This window comes from Oncorhynchus mykiss, chromosome 28, assembly GCF_013265735.2.
Source record: "Oncorhynchus mykiss isolate Arlee chromosome 28, USDA_OmykA_1.1, whole genome shotgun sequence".
Lineage (NCBI taxonomy): Eukaryota > Metazoa > Chordata > Actinopteri > Salmoniformes > Salmonidae > Oncorhynchus > Oncorhynchus mykiss.
This window is the reverse complement of record NC_048592.1, coordinates 26,910,054-26,929,000: the sequence shown is the minus strand read 5'-3', so window position 1 is coordinate 26,929,000 and position 18,947 is coordinate 26,910,054. Positions and strand designations below refer to the sequence as shown.

General features: G+C 44.3%; 1 protein-coding gene, 1 long non-coding RNA gene, 1 other non-coding gene and 1 pseudogene across 16 annotated transcripts in view; all 4 read left to right on the top strand.

Annotated features, from left to right (window-relative positions):
- The window catches only part of LOC110508196 (eukaryotic translation initiation factor 4 gamma 1), a 48,043-nt gene extending 44,311 nt beyond the window's left edge, over nt 1-3,732 (top strand). For all 14 annotated transcript variants that reach the window (XM_036967063.1, XM_036967061.1, XM_036967059.1 and 11 more), the window contains 4 exons: nt 48-185; nt 450-531; nt 1,009-1,149; nt 2,175-3,732. In XM_036967063.1, coding sequence (XP_036822958.1) covers nt 48-185; nt 450-531; nt 1,009-1,149; nt 2,175-2,356 — 543 coding nt within the window. In that variant the 3' untranslated portion in view covers nt 2,357-3,732. The remainder of the gene's footprint in view (nt 1-47; nt 186-449; nt 532-1,008; nt 1,150-2,174) is intronic.
- On the top strand, nt 594-717 carry LOC118944898 (annotated as a pseudogene).
- On the top strand, nt 1,217-1,347 carry LOC118944904. The gene has a single exon (XR_005040308.1). It is a non-coding gene; the product is annotated as a small nucleolar RNA SNORA3/SNORA45 family (small nucleolar RNA).
- A 4,843-nt stretch (nt 3,733-8,575) lies between the features above and the next one.
- On the top strand, nt 8,576-16,073 carry LOC118944878. The gene is made up of 3 exons (XR_005040293.1): nt 8,576-12,278; nt 14,910-15,038; nt 15,217-16,073. It is a non-coding gene; the product is annotated as an uncharacterized LOC118944878 (long non-coding RNA).
- The last annotated feature ends 2,874 nt before the right edge of the window (nt 16,074-18,947 follow it).

Sequence of the window (18,947 nt, the reverse complement as noted above, 5' to 3'; positions counted from 1 at the left end):
GAGTGTGTGTGTTCTTAATGTCATCCTATGGTGTGTTCTCTTTCCAGAAAATTGAGTTTACCCTGGGGGAGAAGTCAGACGGGACCAATCAGAAGACAACCATGAGTGGGGAGGAGCTTAGCAAACAGCTTGACAGGCTGATCCAGGACAAGGCTAACAACCAGCGCATCAGAGACTGGGTCCAGGTCTGTCTTCTCCTGTGTGTGTCCTGGTGTGGTGGGGGGTTTGTGTGTGTCCGTGGTGGGGTGTGTGTGTGTCCGTCCGTCCGTGGTGGGGGGTTTGTGTGTGTGTCCGTGGTGGGGGGGGTCCTGGTGTGTGTGTGTGCGCTTATGCAACTGTCTGAGTATCAACAGGTAAATTGAATGAGTTTGATTTGCATTCTAGGCACCACCATTTTACTATTGGGAAACCAGTCTCTGTGTGGTAACTGTTTATCATCTCACCTACAGGCCAACCTGGACGAACAGCAGACGTCCGCCAACCAGTTTGTGCGCTCTCTGATGACATCCATTTGCCAGTCAGCAGTTATATGTGAGTATGCATTCCGAGCCCATATCTCGGGCCCTTCTGTTTGCATAGCTTAACAACGCCAACCTCCTTTCTTGGCATGCACGCTGTCTTCCTGTCCTCTGTGTTATGGAGGGACATAAAGTCCAGTGCTTTGTCTTCAGTGGCAGAACGTTTCCATTTTCTGGTTCTATCCTCAATGTCTGATTGGCAATTAGGGCATCAAGTTGGGTGTAGAATGAGTGTTGGTAGTTTGTGCCAGTCTAACTTTGGGTTAATATCCCTAAGAAAATGGTTAACTGGTTGGAGACTAAGGAGGAAAAACACATCCATCCTTTCTCCCTTTGTATGTCACTTAGTCCTGCATGTTAGTGCTCGTAACCTTCGACTTTCACTGTACCCTGCAATAACACCGGCAACCCTGTAACTGTGACCAAGCACTCTGAATCTTAGTTTCTCTAAGCACTCACTCTCCATCTCTCCTTGCTTCCCTCCGTCCAGGTGAGAACCCATACAAGGTGGACGTGGAGCAGATTACCCAGAGGGCAAAGCTGCTGCAGCGGTACCTGAGTGACGAGAAGAAGGAACTGCAGGCCCTCTATGCCCTCCAGGCCCTCATGGTGCACATGGAGCAACCGGCCAGTGAGTACAGTATAGCATCACAGTGTCTCTCACCTCAGTTCTGTGAGGTTTCTGTATGATTGTGGATAGCGAGGCTAGAGTCACGCCTTTACAACCTCATTGTCCTGGTGTGCTAGAGTGCTCGTAAAGTAAACATCTTTGCCTATTCATTGGCTGTAGTCTCTTCTGACCCAGCCAATCACCAGCTCAGATACAGAACCTACATTTGTATGTTTTTTGTACTTTTACCCTTTTTTCTTCCCAATTTTGTGATATCCAATTGTTAGTTAGTCTTGTCTCATCGTTGCAACTCCCCAACGGACTTGGGAGAGGCGAATGTCGAGAGCTGTGTGTCCTCCGAAATACGACCCTCCAAAGTCGCACTGCTTCTTGACACACTGCTCGCTTAACCCTGGAGGCCAGCCACACCAATGTGTCGGAGGAATCACCGTACAGCTGGCGACCGAAGTCAGCATGCATGAGCCCAGTCCGCCACAAGCAGTCGCTAGAGCTCGTAGGACATCCCGGCCGGCCAAACCCTCCCCTAACCCGGACGACGGTGGGCCAATTGTGCGCTGCCTCATTGGTCTCCCCGTCGCGGCAGGCTGCAACACAGCCTGGGATTTAACCCGGGTCTATAGTGACACCTCAAGCACTGCGATGTAGTTCCTTAGAGCGCCACTCGGGAGGCTCAGAACCTCCATTCTAATGTTGTTTTTTTATAGTGAATATCCACATCGCAGTTTCTTAACATTTTGCGTAGAGTTTGTCTTTCACATTCCAGCCAACTGTCTAGTCTTATAAATATATATATATATATAATATATATATATATATATATATATATAGAGAGAGAGAGAGATACTTTATTTTTGTTTAAAATGAGCTTTGGTGGTTTGTGTGAGTAAGAAATGGGATGGAGGGAGTATATATTGATTTGCTTTTCTCTGCCTAGCTAATGTGTTGTGGCTATTCTCTATCAATGTTCATGAGTCATGATTATGAAGCTTAACCATCATCTCTTCCTGTCACCCTCCCTTCACCAGATCTGCTGCGGATGTTCTTTGACACGCTTTACGATGAGGACGTGATCAAAGAGGAGGCCTTTTACAGGTGGGAGTCCAGCAAAGACCCAGCCGAGCAGACTGGAAAGGGTGTGGCCCTCAAGTCGGTCACCGCCTTCTTCACCTGGCTCCGTGATGCCGAAGAAGAGTCCGACAAAGACTAAACGGGCCTCACTCTAAAACAACCCCTCTATGGCCAGGGAGGGGTATTGCAAGGGGGGGCCAAGGAGGGATTTGGACTCTGGCTCTTTAATGTTGCGGACTGATACCAATCCTCAACGAGGCTATTGAGAGTGGGACATACAATCACTTTCTCTCTCTTTCTCTCACTCTCACTTCGTCATTCTCTCTCCTTTCCCAGTTTTGTGATGGCGAGTGTCCGCCGAAAATGAAATAAACCTGAAAAATTATTCTGCCGGATTTTGCTTGTGTAAACGCGTGGGATAACTACTACGGTCATTGCGTATAAAACCCTTTTAACTTTATGTTCTTGAAAAACTTAAGCCACCACGCTGCTCTCTTTATGGTTCTAGACACAATTCTATTATGCAACATACTATATGACACGCAAAACGCATAGAGACAATGGTAGAGGTGTCATGTAGCATGCTTTTCCCCAGGAGTGGGGTATCATGCTGCGCCCGTGTGATGTCCGATCCAACACTATCTTGTTTATGGAGCGTGCAGCATGGTTTAAGTGTTTCTATTGGTGATTAATGTGGAAAGGAGAAGCAGCAGACATGGTATGTTGGCTGATCAGCTGACATCAAATTTATGTGGCTGACTGTATGGAGCCGCTGATTGGAGTTCTGAGAGAAGTTTGTCTGTACCTTTTTCCCCACTTCCAGTTTACCGCTGTACTAGGACCTGTGTGAGGACAGAAACACAATGGAGGACTGATTGTGACCTATGACCATTAGCCTCTGACCATGGCTACTGAGGGGAGGGAGAGGGGGGGAGGGTCTTCTGTATGCTTCCTTAAACCCATCCTTTCACTTCCACCCCCAGTAGTCAATCCTGACTGAGATTCTTCATCTTTTACCTTTCTTGTACTTACATGATGAACTGTTGGGTGCTTTCTCTCTCGAGACCCCTGTCATATCGGTAAAGAAACACCTAACTAGAGGAAACTTAATGACAAGGTCACCATTTAAAACTTGAAACCTACAGAAATCAACTTGATGAAAAACAGAATTGATCCGAAAGCCTTTTCTACTCTGAGTAGAATCACATTTCAGGAGCGTTCTGTACATATATATATATTACACTTTTTTTCTGTTTTATTTTTCAGAAATAATACAAATAAATTGCTGATGTACTGTAAACTTTAAAATGCCATGTATCTTTTTCCAACAGAAATGGCAGGTTGACGAGATGCAGAAAGCTTTAGGTTCCATTTAGGTTCCATTCATTAGTTTTATTGGAATTTTGTAAATATTTTTTCCCCTATTTTATTATTTAAGGAATAACTGCTTCTTTTTGCATCGGAAACTGGAAAAGATGAGGAAACAGAGCATTGCAAATAAAATACCTGAGTGGAGTTTGTAGTAGAAATAGTGTTTGTATGGTCACTAGTATACTTATTTTTCTTCTCTAGTTTAGCCTGCCAGAAGGATTGTACATGCCCACTAGGTGTAGCATTTTTGTATAGGGTTGAAATGTCTATCAGAGAGCCACATCAGGGGTTTATCAAAGGCTCAAGCACTCCATTATTGACAGAACATGGGTAGCTTTCTCATTCCCTGTGGGATTAACAGGGATGACGGTGCATCAGGTGGTGCACATGTTGGGACTTGGGAAATTTAGGTCAATCAACCGTCGGGTTTACAGGTTTGCAGGTGGTTAGGATGGGTCCCGAGTGGTGCAACAGTCTAAGGCATTGCATCTCATTGCTAGAGGCGTCACTACAGACCCTAGTTTGATTCCAGGATGTATCGCAACCGGCCGTTATTGGGAGTCCCATAGGGCGGCGCACAATTGGCCCAGCATCGTCCGGGTTTGACAAGGGGTAGGCGGTCATTGTAAATAAGAATTTGTTCTTGACTGACTTGGCTAGTTAAATAAAAAGAATGGTAGCCTAATTTAGTCTCCAATTACAGAGCATTCGGTAAGTATTGAGGGGGGAAAACTTATTAAATCCATTTTAGAAAAAGGCTGTAACATAACACAATGTGGAAAAATTCAAGGGGTCTGAATACTTTCTAAAGGACTGTATATGTGGACTAGGTAGCCTACATTGACAGACGTACCACAAGTAATAGCAACAACAAACAATTCACGAGATGGGATCAATGGGGGGAACAGAATTGGTTAAGACAATGTCTTGCGTTAATGATGCCTGCCAACATCAGAGGGAACCATTTTGACAGAGCGCATATGTTTGAAGTGTGAAAGCTGGACTTTTTGAACTACAAGACCGTGTTTTAGTATCGGGGGAACTAAACCGCACGGGGCACCATGGTAGCATCTGTTGATGGGATTTGAGACCAGCGCATTGTGATCATGTGCGATACTCGACGATGCCACCACCTCCATTTGGTTTGCAAGCAGTGGCTGATTTTAGCAGGTAAATCTTGGTTGGGTAAAAAAAGTTTTTTAATGCAAGCCAGCAAAAACAATACATTAATTGCACTATAACGGTGACAAACGGTGCCAAAAAACTGTTAGGGCCTACATAAAGCTGTTCCATCACTGCTACACCTGGCTATCAGCGGAGCCTTGTCTGGCAGCGAAACAATTCATTCAGTCTTATTTACTGCCTTTTTATTTATTTATTTAAACATAGCTGATTTGGCTGACTTGCTTAAACAAATGTGGTTTCTAATGACAATTGAGATGTACAAACTATGGCATAAAGTGACGACGAGCGGATAAGAGGCTATCCGTAATTTAGATTAAGACATTAATGAGCGAGCTAGGACAGGCATAGTCAATAACTATCTGTTCTGCACTTCTGAAATGTACAGCTACAGAATAAAGAACATGGGCCGTTCTTACGGTGTTCTCCCTGCACACCAACTTAGAACCATTGGATAAATAAAGGAGAAATATAACCATACAATGAAAGCTCTTGCAATATTCTATGATTACATTTCTCTAAAACAGGCTATAGGCTAAATGTGCATCGCCAAGTCAGAACTATAGGCTACATTTTAGAAGGTGACAAGGGATCAAATTATGTTATTATAGAATACTGAAGTATAATTACAAGCATTTCCTAAGTGTCAAAGGCTTTTATTGACAATTCCATGAAGTTGATGCAAAGAGGCAATATTTGCAGTGTTGCCCCTTCTTTTTCAAGACCTCTGCAATCCACCCTGGCATGCTGTCCATTAACTTCCGGGCCACATCCTGACTGATGGCAGCCCATTCTTGCATAATCAATGCTTGAAGTTTGTCAGAATTTGTTTGTCCACCCGCCTCTTGAGGGATTGACCACAAGTTCTCATTGGGATTAAGGTCTGGGGAGTTTCCTGGCCATGGACCCAAAATATCGATGTTTTGTTCCCCGAGCCACTTACTTATCACTTTGCCTTATGCTTTTGCCTTAAGATGCTCCATCATGCTGGAAAAGGCATTGTTCTTCACAAAACTGTTCCTGGATGGTTGGGAGAAGTTGCTCTCGGAGGATGGTACCATTATTTGTTCACGGCTGTGTTCTTAGGCAAAATTGTGAGTGAGCCCACTCCCTTGGCTGAGAAGCAACCCCACACATGAATGGTCTCAGAATGGTTTACTGTTGGCAAGACACAGGACTGATGGTAGCGCTCACCTTGTCTTTTCCGGACAAGCTTTTTTCAGGATGCCCCAAACAATCGGAAAGGGGATTCATCAGAGAAAATGACTTTACTCCAGTCCTCAACAGTCCAATCCCTGTACCTTTTGCAGAATATCAGTCTGTCCCTGATGTTTTTCCTGGAGAGAAGTTGCTTCTTTGCTGCCCTTCTTGACACCAGGCCATCCTCCAAAAGTCTTCGCATCACTGTGCATGTAGATGCACTCTCACCTGCCTGCTGCCATTCCTGAGCAAGCTCTGTACTGGTGTTGCCCCGATCCTGCAGCTGAATCAACTTTAGGAGACGGTCCTGGCGCTTGCTGGACTTTCTTGGGCGCCCTGAAGCCGCCTTCACAACAATTGAACCGCTTTCCTTGAAGTTCTTGATGATCCGATAAATGGTTGATTTAGGTGCAATCTTACTGGCAGCAATATCCTTGTCTGTGAAGCCCTTTCTGTGCAAAGCAATGATGACGGCACGTGTTTCCTTGCAGGTAACCATGGTTGACAGAGGAAGAACAATGATTCCAAGCACCACCCTCCTTTTTGAAGCTTCTAGTCTGTTATTCAAACTCAATCAGCATGACAGATCTCCAGCCTTGTCCTCGTCAACACTCACCTGTGTTAACAAGAGAATCACTGATATGATGTCAGCTGGTCCTTTTGTGGCAGGGCTGAAATGCAGTGGAATTTTTTGGGGGGGATTCAGTTAATTTGCTTGGCAATGAGGGACTTTGCAATTAATTTCAATTCATCTGATCACTCTTCATAACATTCTGGAGTATATGCAAATTGCCATCATACAAACTGAGGCAGCAGACTTTGTGAAAATGTAATATTTGTGTCATTCTCAACTTTTGGCCACGACTATACAGTGCATTCGGAAAGAATTCAGACCCCTTGAATTTGTCCACATTTTATTACATGACATCCTTATTGTAAAATGGATTAAATTATTATTTTTTCCCTCAATCTACACACAATACCCCATAATGGTGACTCAAAAGCAGGTTTTATAAATTGTTGCAAGTGTAAAAATTAAAAGATATCTGATTTACATGAGTATTCAGATTCTTTACTCAGATCTTTGTTGAATCACCTTTGGCAATGATTACAGCTTCAAGTCTTCTTGGGTATGATGCTACAAGCTTGGCACACCTGTATTTGGAGAGTTTTGCACATTCTTCTCTGCAGATCATCTCAAACTCTGTCAGGTTGGATGGGGAGCATCTCTCCGATCGAACATCTCTGGAGAGACATGAAAATAGCTGTGCAGAGACGCTCGGTCATGTTGGATGGGGAGTGTCTGCACAGCTATTTTCAGGTCTCTCCAGAGATGTTCGATCGGGTTCAATTTCGGGCTCTGGCAGGGCCACTCAAGGACTTTGAGTCTTGTTCCGAAGCCACTCCTGCATTGTCTTGGCTGTGTATTTTAGGGTTGTTGTCCTGTTGGAAGGTGAACCTTCGCCCCAGTCTGAGGTCCTGAGTGCTCTGGAGCAGGTTTTCATCAAGGATCTCTCTGTACTTTTCTCCGTTCATCTTTCCCTCAATTCTGACTAGTCTCCCAGTCCGTGCTGCTAAAAAGCATCCCCACAGCATGATGCTGCTACCACAATGCTTCACCTTAGGGATAATGCCAGGTTTCCTACAGACGTGACACTTGGCATTCAGGCCAAATAATTCAATCTTGGTTTCATCAGACCAGAGAATCTTGTTTCTTATGGTCTGAGAGTATGTTATTTTAGATGCCTGTTGGCAAACTCCAAGAGGGCTGTTGTGCCTTTTACTGATGAATGGCTTCTGTCTGGCGTCTCTACAATAAAGACCTGATTTAGTGGAGTGCTGCAGAGATGTTTGTCCTTCTGGAAGGTTCTCCCATCTCCACAGAGGAGCTCTGTCAGTGACCATTGGGTTCTTGGTCACTTCCCTGACCAAGGCCCTTCTCCCTCGATTGCTCAGTTTTGCTGGGCGGGCAGCACTTTTGGAAGAGTCTTGGTGGTTCCAAACTTCTTCCATTAAAGAATGATGGAGGCCGCTGTGTTCTTGGGGACCTTCAATGCTGAAGAAATGTTTTGGTACTTTTCTGTGCCTCGACACAGTCCTGTTTCGGAACTCTACAGACAATTACTTCAACCTCGTGGTTTGGTTTTTGCTCTGACATGCACTGTCAACTGTGGGACCTTTTATATGGGCCTGTGTGTGCCTTTCAAAATCATGTCCAATCAATTTAATTTACTTCAGGTGGACTCCAATCAAGTTGTAGAAACATCTCAAGGATGATCAATGGAAACAGGATGCACTTGAGCTCAATTTGGAGTCTCCCAGCAAAGGGTCTGAATACTTAGGTAAATAAGGAATTTCTGTTTTTATATTTTTAATACATTTTGCAAAATGTCAAAATCTGTTCTCTTTGTCATTAGGGTATTGTATGTAGATTGATCCGGGAGGGGGGGGGGGGGGGGGGGGGTGATTTAATCAATTTAAGGCTGTAACGTAACAGAATGTGGGAAAAAAGTCAAGGGTTCTGAATGCTTCCCGAATGGACTATCTCCCTGGCATATTACATTTATGCAGCAGCATACAATATTTTTTTGTACTCACCTTGTTGTGCTGTGCTCATTTGAACAGGAAGGTGGCGCTCTAGAAAGAGGCCCAAAATCCCAACTTGGAATTCCGAGTTGGATGACCGTTAAATTATTTTCCAAATCGGAGCCAATGTTATCCGAGTTCCCAATTGTCTTGAATTCACTGAAGCCTTCGATTTCTGAGTTTCCAGTTGTTTTGAACAAGGCAGAAGTCATGCTGGATTGACAGCATGGCCAATGTATTCAAACTTTTCTAGCCCATGGTATTACGCCCTTTTTCGTGATATCCAATTGGTAGTTACAATCTTGTCTCATCGCTGCAATTCTCCTACAAGGGTTGAAAAGGATTTTCCAGTAGATTGCTGACTTGATGACGGCTTGTCTAGCTTGCTAGCTAAGATTTTTAAAGTATGATAACATGATCAGGCCAATCAAAGCTAAGGTAGATGGATATAACGTGATTTGATGTCATTTTATCTGTGGCCAATGACCTTGAGCTGCCTTGGATGCATGAGTGACAGAACACTGAGCCAATCACGGTGCAACTAGAGAACATTACTAACCCCATCACATTATGATGGCTGTTGTCGGTCTCAGCCATGTCACATCACCGGTGAGCAGACGAGTATCTGACATGGCCTTACAGTAAAATACTCCTATCCAAGAGACTGCATGCTTGCTTAGCCTATATCCCTTTCTCTGGCAGATAAAACAGCCCCCGCAATCTCAAAGAGAAAAGCCCCACTGGTTAGCAGACACCCCCACAGGGCGGTGGGGTCCACGATCTCTGGTGGCCCATGCGCCTGTCATTGTCTATTTTTGTTGTTGTTGAATAAGTCATTTTGACAGCAAACCTCCAAGTCATTCATAACCCTTTTTAATTTCCGTAAGTACTATGAAACAAAGTTTTTGTTTCTTGTGATTCAGGAATGTGACTGAAAAAGAGAGAAGATACTGATGGAAAGTATAAGGGAATATCAGTGAAGAAATGCCGTGGTCAAGGCTACGACGGCACCAGTGCAATGAGTGGAGCTTTACTCAGGTGTTCAAAAGCCATTTCAGAACGAGAGCCTCATGCTTCATATAGTTCTTTATGAGTTTAAGTTTAGAAAACAATCTCTCTGCAGAAGCGATACTTACAGAGGTAAAAGCATCTTAATTACCGTAGCAACGTCAAGGGAACTAGTCAGAAGGGAGGAGGGCTTCAAATACAGCAGTTCTGCAACATCTTTAATTGAGCTTCTTATTGTCTTTTATGTTACGGAAAGAGATGAACTGCACAGGAAGCTCTGGGGAAAGGTCGTCTAGATACTGGACAGACAATAAAATTGGCAGACGCAAACAGATTAGCATCTTTAGCAGACAACAGTTCTTGAGGGCTTGAAAAAATAAAGCTGTTTGCAATTTCGTTCAATCTGGTGAACAGGCGTTTGCGTTGTGTGGTTGCAATATCAACAGTCCCTTATCTTTGGTATATCTTGGCATGAATCAATCAAGACTTCATTTAAATAGTGTGCAGCGCAATAGACCTAATTCACAATGTCTCAGGAAAGTCTGGGCTGTCAATACTCAGTATAGAAAACAGTCGAGGTGTAACCTGGACCTACAGGCCGTGGTGAAAACATTTGCACACAAAAAAGGAGGACTTCAGCACCCAGGGGAGTCTCAAGTTGGATTTAATTGAATTTACCTCAATATTGCAGCCCATTTGTGTAGGCTGTTAGCCAGAAAAAACCCGCTGAGTTCAACAATAAATTACTGAATTTAGTGTTTGAATTTATCCTCAAGGCCTTTTCCCTCATTGTTAGGCTATTTTTGTTTATAAATAGAAGCTAAATACTGTATATAGCTATAGACAGTATACTGCATAATGAAACAATCCCTAGTGTTTTGAGGGTGGACTGGCTATATTATTTGGTTTTGCGCACAACTTTCTATCCAAGCTGGGAGAGAGCGCAAAGACGAGTCGTGATTACAAGCATTTCGCTACACTCGCATTAACATCTGCTAACCATGTGTATGTGACAAATAAAATTTGATTTGATTTGATTTGATGTAGGTTCAGATAACCTATATAGAGTAGTTGTAGGCCTGTATTCAACAACAACAAATGCAGATTAGTATGCTGTTGTATTGGGAAAAAGTACTTGACAATCTGCAATGTTGAATTTCCAACTGTAATTACTGAACAAGTAATTAAATTATTACCGCCAGCCAGCAGTCAAAAAATAGCAGCATTGCTACACCGTGTATAGCTTCATGAAATGTGAGAAAATGATGACCAAATAGGCCTACCAATAAACAAGCCTTTCATCAATTCGATAGACATGCAGCTGTATGTGTTGCAATTTCATCGAATTTCTATACTTGTATTAAATTGTGTTTTTAGGAAGGGGATGGGAAAACACCTTGTCATTCTCTGCAAACGTCAAAGCAGGGACTCGCTCCTGTAGGCTCGTACAACATCCTTAAGAGTACCACCCTACATCACACAGGAAGCGGCTCGGGTCCTAATCCAGGCCCTTGTCATCTCCTGTCTGGACTACTGGGTAAGGGAGGGAGAGAGTCGACGGCGAGAGGAGGGTAAGGGAGGGGGACGATGACGAGAGGAGGGGACAGCAGGGTAAGGGGGGCGACTAGAGGAGAAAATATGGCCGTATTTAACTTTTTGTTTTTTGAACATGATTTCTAGCTGAGATAAGTTCCTTATGCTTCCAGAACTGTACCACTTACAATGCCTGTTAATGTTCAGACCGAGCGTTGCTGCTCTTAATAAAGCTCCCCCCAACAGAAGATGCCTTCGTCCAATGGCTCTTATGTGTAATGGCATGGCTCTTATGTGTAATGGCTCTGGCTCTTATGTGTAATGGCTCTGGCTCTTTTGTGTAATGGCTCTGGCTCTTATGTGTAATGGCTCTGGCTCTTATGTGTAATGGCATGGCTCTTATGTGTAATGGCTCTGGCTCTTATGTGTAATGGCTCTGGCTCTTATGTGTAATGGCTCTGGCTCTTATGTGTAATGGCTCTGGCTCTTATGTGTAATGGCATGGCTCTTATGTGTAATGGCATGGCTCTTATGTGTAATGGCTCTGGCTCTTATGCGTAATGGAATTGCATGGCTTTTATGTGTAATGGCATGGTTTTTATGTGAAATGGAATTGCATGGCTCTTATGTGTAATGGAACTGAGAGTCATTATCAAGGGCTAGATCTGCACCATCACATGCTCTGGGGAGCTGTCAAGTGTCCAGGTGCTGAAACACACGCAGGATTGTCTGTTTTTTCTCTCGCTATTCACACATCGATTTCATGATCTTTATCTGGGCTGTGAGCAACATTTGAGGCGTATAGCAGACCACACGAATATTGAAAACACTCAAGCGCTGTAGTGTTAGTGACATACTGAGCATGACTGCTTTTTTTCCAGGTTAAATTTTGAGGATTGTGAAATGATCTCAAAGTCAAGAAAGGCAGTCAGCATCCAAGAGATTGCTGCTCTGTCCAGATCCTCCTTAAATGGTAAGGGTCAGAAAGACGCACACGGACCATCTCTCTAACCAAGGCCTCCTACTTTTCTTTCTCCAGGCATTTCCCAGGCGATGAAGGACCATGTGACCAAGCCAACATCCCTGCAGGGTCATCCACCTCAAGTGGAAGGGTTGGCCCAAACCCACCGACCCCCTCCGCACACTCTGCAACTCTCTACAGGAAGCTCGCTTCGCCGCAGGTGCATGTCCCTCCGCTAGCTCAGCTAGTAAAGTAGAGCCGGTGGCAGAGATACAGACCAATTAATACTAATTGAATGTTGTCCTCTTTTAATACATTTTCTCATCTATTTTATATTTTAAGAGTAATGTTTACACCTTGGTGATTCTATTGTCCAACTAATTCTGCCATCAATTTGTTTTTAGTCATCAATAGCTCAGAATAGGATCTCATCAGAAATCTGTCCTCAGCAGTTAAATTGTTTGTATTTATTTAACCCTTATTTTACATGGTAAATTGCCTGAGCACACATTCTCATTTACAGCAATGACCTGGGGAATAGTTACAGGGGAGAGGAAGGGGGATGAATGAGCCAATTGTAAGCTGGGGATGATTAGGTGACCATGATGGTATGAGGGTCAGATTGGGAATTTAGCCAGGACACCGGGGTTAACACCTCTACTCTGGCATGGGATCTTTTAGTGACGACAGAGAGCCAGGACACCCGTTTAACGTCCATCTGAAATACAGCACCCTACACATGTCCCCAATCACTGCCCTGGTGCATTGGGATCATTTTTTAGACCTACACCACTTCCAGCAGCATCTGGTCTCCCATCCAAGGACCGACTAGGACCAACCCTGCTTAGCTTCAGAGGAAAGCCAGCCGTGGGATGCAAGGTGGTATGCTGCTGGTATATATATGCAGTGGGATGCAGGGTGGTATGCTGCTGGTTATATATGCAGTGGGATGCAGGGTGGTATGCTGCTGGTATATATGCAGTGGGATGCAGGGTGGTATGCTGCTGGTTATATATTCAGTAGGATGCAGGGTGGTATGCTGCTGGTATATATGCAGTGGGATGCAAGGTGGTATGCTGCTGGCATATATGCAGTGGGATACAGGGTGGTATGCTGCTGGTATATATGTAGTGGGATGCAGGGTGGTATGCTGCTGGTATATATGTAGTGGGATGCAGGGTGATATGCTGCTGGTATATATGCAGTGGGATGCAGGGTGGTATGCTGCTGGTATATATGTAGTGGGATGCAGGGTGGTATGCTGCTGGTATATATGTAGTGGGATGCAGGGTGGTATGCTGCTGGTATATATGCAGTGGGATACAGGGTGGTATGCTGCTGGTATATATGTAGTGGGATGCAGGGTGGTATGCTGCTGGTATATATGCAGTGGGATGCAGGGTGGTATGCTGCTGGTATATATGCAGTGGGATGCAGGGTGGTATGCTGCTGGTATATATGCAGTGGTATGCTGCTGGTGTATATGTAGTGGGATGCAGGGTGGTATGCTGCTGGTATATATGCAGTGGGATGCAGGGTGGTATGCTGCTGGTATATATGCAGTGGGATGCAGGGTGGTATGCTGCTGGTATATATGTAGTGGGATGCAGGGTGGTATGCTGCTGGTATATATGCAGTGGGATGCAGGGTGGTATGCTGCTGGTATATATGTAGTGGGATGCAGGGTGGTATGCTGCTGGTATATATGCAGTGGGATGCAGGGTGGTATGCTGCTGGTATATATGCAGTGGGATGCAGGGTGGTATGCTGCTGGTATATATGTAGTGGGATGCAGGGTGGTATGCTGCTGGTATATATGCAGTGGTATGCAGGGTGGTATGCTGCTGGTATATATGTAGTGGGATGCAGGGTGGTATGCTGCTGGTATATATGCAGTGGGATGCAGGGTGGTATGCTGCTGGTATATATGCAGTGGTATGCAGGGTGGTATGCTGCTGGTATATATGCAGTGGGATGCAGGGTGGTATGCTGCTGGTATATATGTAGTGGGATGCAGGGTGGTATGCTGCTGGTATATATGCAGTGGGATGCAGGGTGGTATGCTGCTGGTATATATGTAGTGGGATGCAGGGTGGTATGCTGCTGGTATATATGCAGTGGTATGCAGGGTGGTATGCTGCTGGTATATATGCAGTGGGATGCAGGGTGGTATGCTGCTGGTATATATGCAGTGGGATACAGGGTGGTATGCTGCTGGTATATATGCAGTGGGATGCAGGGTGGTATGCTGCTGGTATATATGCAGTGGGATACAGGGTGGTATGCTGCTGGTATATATGCAGTGGTATGCAGAGTGGTATGCTGCTGGTATATATGCAGTGGGATTCAGGGTGGTATGCTGCTGGTATATATGCAGTGGGATGCAGGGTGGTATGCTGCTGGTATATATGCAATGGGATGCAGAGTGGTATGCTGCTGACAGTGGGCTAATACACTGTGGATTTTAGAATCATTAGCATATGATTTGTGGGTCAAATGTAAGGTGGACCACCACCATGTGTTTGTGTGCACGTGTGTCGTGCCCCCCCCCCTCTTCCCTACACCTGTCCCACCGCTCCCCTAACCTCTGCATGTCACAGCTCAGATCTGTGCCCTTCCCCCTCCTGCTGTCACCTAGGCAATGACGGCCTGTCCTATGAGAGCCCAATAGATGGTAGCCAATTAGACTCTCCTCCAACTGTCACTTCACTGTCCCCATGGTGATACATGGAGGCCTTTTTTTTTTTTTTTTCACTCCCTAACTGTCTCTGAGACTACTGTCTGTCACTCTTTCCTGTGCTTGGTGTGTTTGATTACCACCTGTAAGGTTTGTGTGTGTGTCCTTCTCCAGGAGTGGCAGAGCAGTTTGCTATCGCTGAGGCAAAGCTGAAAACCTGGACCTCTGTGGCTGATGACCAGAAAGACGATGACTAGGAGTTCCTCCAGAACAATAGAAACACACTCTCTACCCACAGCTCAGGTAAACACATGCATACAGTACACATCACCCAATATTCCGTACCTTTGTCATACTCATTGTGTTTTCAGTCATCAGTGCCACCTAGACTGTGCTATGCCCCAATATCTCTCTTCTTTCTTTCCCTCTGTTACTCACCCTCCCCTCATCCCTCCATCTCTCTCGCCTCATCCATCTCCAGGTGTTCTGACACTTTGATTCTCCCTCAGACTTCAACGTCCAAGCACGAGCCCCGAGTGCCATTCCAGGCCAAGACAGACAGCTTTGAAGTTCTAGCAGAAACAGCCTGCACTGTGATAGGCCCACATCTCAGAACAACCCGCCTACTCCAGGGAGTGACTGGGCTAGCCCATTCCCTAGTGGATGGTGAGGATCAGCCTGCACTGTGATAGGCCCACATCTCAGAACAACCCGCCTACTCGAGGGGGTGACCGGGCTAGCCCATTCCCTAGTGGATGGTGAGGATCAGCCTGCAGTGTGATAGGCCCACTTCTCAGAACAACCCGCCTACTCCAGGGGGTGACCGGGCTAGCCCATTCCCTAGTGGATGGTGAGGATCAGCCTGCAGTGTGATAGGCCCACATCTCAGAACAACCCGCCTCCCGCCTACTCCAGGGGGTGACCGGGCTAGCCCATTCCCTAGTGGATGGTGAGGATCAGCCTGCACTGCTGCAAGTCTGTATCGTCTACCAGTCTGACTGGAGGCCGGAGGTTTGACTCCTGCTATTCAACCTCTCACTCTGAGTCTCTTGGAGAGGATAGGAGTGTGTTTCAGGAGGGTAAAGAGTGGCTCTCCGACAGAGGCTCGTCAGGCGTGGCTTCGTTCCATTAAGAAGATAAGGTGGAAAGCATTTAAATGTGATGTTTCATCTTGTAGGTGTACACCTCTATGGATAGTCTGTCAACTCTTAGAAACACTTCCTTCAGAAGTTATTCACACCCCTTGACTTATTCTAGATTGTGTTGTTACAGCCTGAATTTAAAATTGATTAAATAGAGATTTTGTGTCACTGGCCTACACACATTACCCCATAATGTCAAAGCGGAATTATATTTGTATATACAGTGCCTTGCGAAAGTATTCGGCCCCCTTGAACTTTGCGACCTTTTGCCACATTTCAGGCTTCAAACATAAAGATATAAAACTGTATTTTTTTGTGAAGAATCAACAACAAGTGGGACACAATCATGAAGTGGAACGACATTTATTGGATATTTCAAACTTTTTTAACAAATCAAAAACTGAAAAATTGGGCGTGCAAAATTATTCAGCCCCCTTAAGTTAATACTTTGTAGCGCCACCTTTTGCTGCGATTACAGCTGTAAGTCGATTGGGGTATGTCTCTATCAGTTTTGCACATCGAGAGACATTTTTTCCCATTCCTCCTTGCAAAACAGCTCGAGCTCAGTGAGGTTGGATGGAGAGCATTTGTGAACAGCAGTTTTCAGTTCTTTCCACAGATTCTCGATTGGATTCAGGTCTGGACTTTGACTTGGCCATTCTAACACCTGGATATGTTTATTTTTGAACCATTCCATTGTAGATTTTGCTTTATGTTTTGGATCATTGTCTTGTTGGAAGACAAATCTCCGTCCCAGTCTCAGGTCTTTTGCAGACTCCATCAGGTTTTCTTCCAGAATGGTCCTGTATTTGGCTCCATCCATCTTCCCATCAATTTTAACCATCTTCCCTGTCCCTGCTGAAGAAAAGCAGGCCCAAACCATGATGCTGCCACCACCATGTTTGACAGTGGGGATGGTGTGTTCAGCTGTGTTGCTTTTACGCCAAACATAACGTTTTGCATTGTTGCCAAAAAGTTCCATTTTGGTTTCATCTGACCAGAGCACCTTCTTCCACATGTTTGGTGTGTCTCCCAGGTGGCTTGTGGCAAACTTTAAACGACACTTTTTATGGATATCTTTAAGAAATGGCTTTCTTCTTACCACTCTTCCATAAAGGCCAGATTTGTGCAATACACGACTGATTGTTGTCCTATGGACAGAGTCTCCCACCTCAGCTGTAGATCTCTGCAGTTCATCCAGAGTGATCATGGGCCTCTTGGCTGCATCTCTGATCAGTCTTCTCCTTGTATGAGCTGAAAGTTTAGAGGGACGGCCAGGTCTTGGTAGATTTGTAGTGGTCTGATACTCCTTCCATTTCAATATTATCGCTTGCACAGTGCTCCTTGGGATGTTTAAAGCTTGGGAAATCTTTTTGTATCCAAATCCGGCTTTAAACTTCTTCACAACAGTATCTCGGACCTGCCTGGTGTGTTCCTTGTTCTTCATGATGCTCTCTGCGCTTTTAACAGACCTCTGAGACTATCACAGTGCAGGTGCATTTATACGGAGGGGCTGAATAATTTTGCACGCCCAATTTTTCAGTTTTTGATTTGTTAAAAAAGTTTGAAATATCCAATAAATGTCGTTCCACTTCATGATTGTGTCCCACTTGTTGTTGATTCTTCACAAAAAAAATACAGTTTTATATCTTTATGTTTGAAGCCTGAAATGTGGCAAAAGGTCGCAAAGTTCAAGGGGGCCGAATACTTTCGCAAGGCACTGTATATATTTTTTTATTCATAAAAAATGAGAAGCTGAAATGTCTTGACTCAAGTATTCAACTGCTTTGTTATGGCAAGGAGTACAAATCTGGAGTAAAAAACTACTAAAGTCACAAATTGCATGGACTCTATGTGCAATAATAGTGTTTAACATGTTTTGAATGACCACCTCATCTCTTTACCCCACGCATAAAATGAATTGTAAGGTCCCTCAGTCGAGCAGTGAATTTCAAAAGCAGATTCAACCACAAAGACCAAAGAGGTGTTCCAATGCCTCACAAAGAAAGGCCGCTATTGGTAGATGGGTAACAAATAAAAAAGCAGACATTGAATATCCCTTTGAGCATGGTGAAGTTTTTAATTACACTTTGGATGGTGTACAATACACCCAGTCAATACAAAGATACACGTGTCCTTAACTCCGTTGCCGGAGAGGAAGGAAAGCGCTCAGGGATTCTACCATGAGGCCAATGGTAACTTTAAAACAGTTAGTTTAATGGTTGTGATAGGAGAAAACTGAGGATGGATCAACAATATAGTTGATCCATCCTCAAATATTCCAAAACATCCTGTTTGTAAAACTGCAAAAAATGTGGCAAATTAATTTTATGTCCTGAATAAAAATGCACATTACTGAGTATTTTCAAGCATGGTTGTGGCTGCGTCATGTTAAGGGTATGCTTGTCATCAGCAAGGACTAGGGAGGTTTTTTTTAGGATAAAAAGAAACGGAATAGAGCTAAGCACAGGCAAAATCCTAGAGGAAAACCTGGTTGTCTGATTTCCAACAGACACTGGGAGACAAATTCACCTTTCAGCAGGACAATAACCTAAAACATAATGCCAAATATAGCCTGGAATTGAATGTTCCTGAGAAAATCCATGGCAAGACTTAAAAATGGCTGCCCTAGCAACAACCAACTTGAGAGCTTGAAGAATTAAAAATAATTGTGGCAAATATTGTACAATGCTATTAGAAATGTACCCAGAAAGATTCACAGCTGTAATCAAAGCCAAAGGTGATTCTAACATGTATTGACTCAGGGGTGTGAATACTTATATAGAGGAGAGATTTCTGTATTTCATTATGGTGTATTCTGTGTAGATGGGTGAGGAAAAAATCTCATCTATTTTGAACATTCTGTAGACACTATGTAACTTAGTGATGTCTGGCCTTTACTTATCATCCTTCTCTTTGTCTCAGCTCTCGTCTCCCTGCACTTTCCCTCTCTTCACTTTCTCACAATCTTTGCCGATGTTACTATGTATTTGAGAGTTGAAACTGGATTACTGAGAAAAGTTTTGTACATTTCTGTGAAGTTGTATTTCATTGGTTCTCTATGGATTGT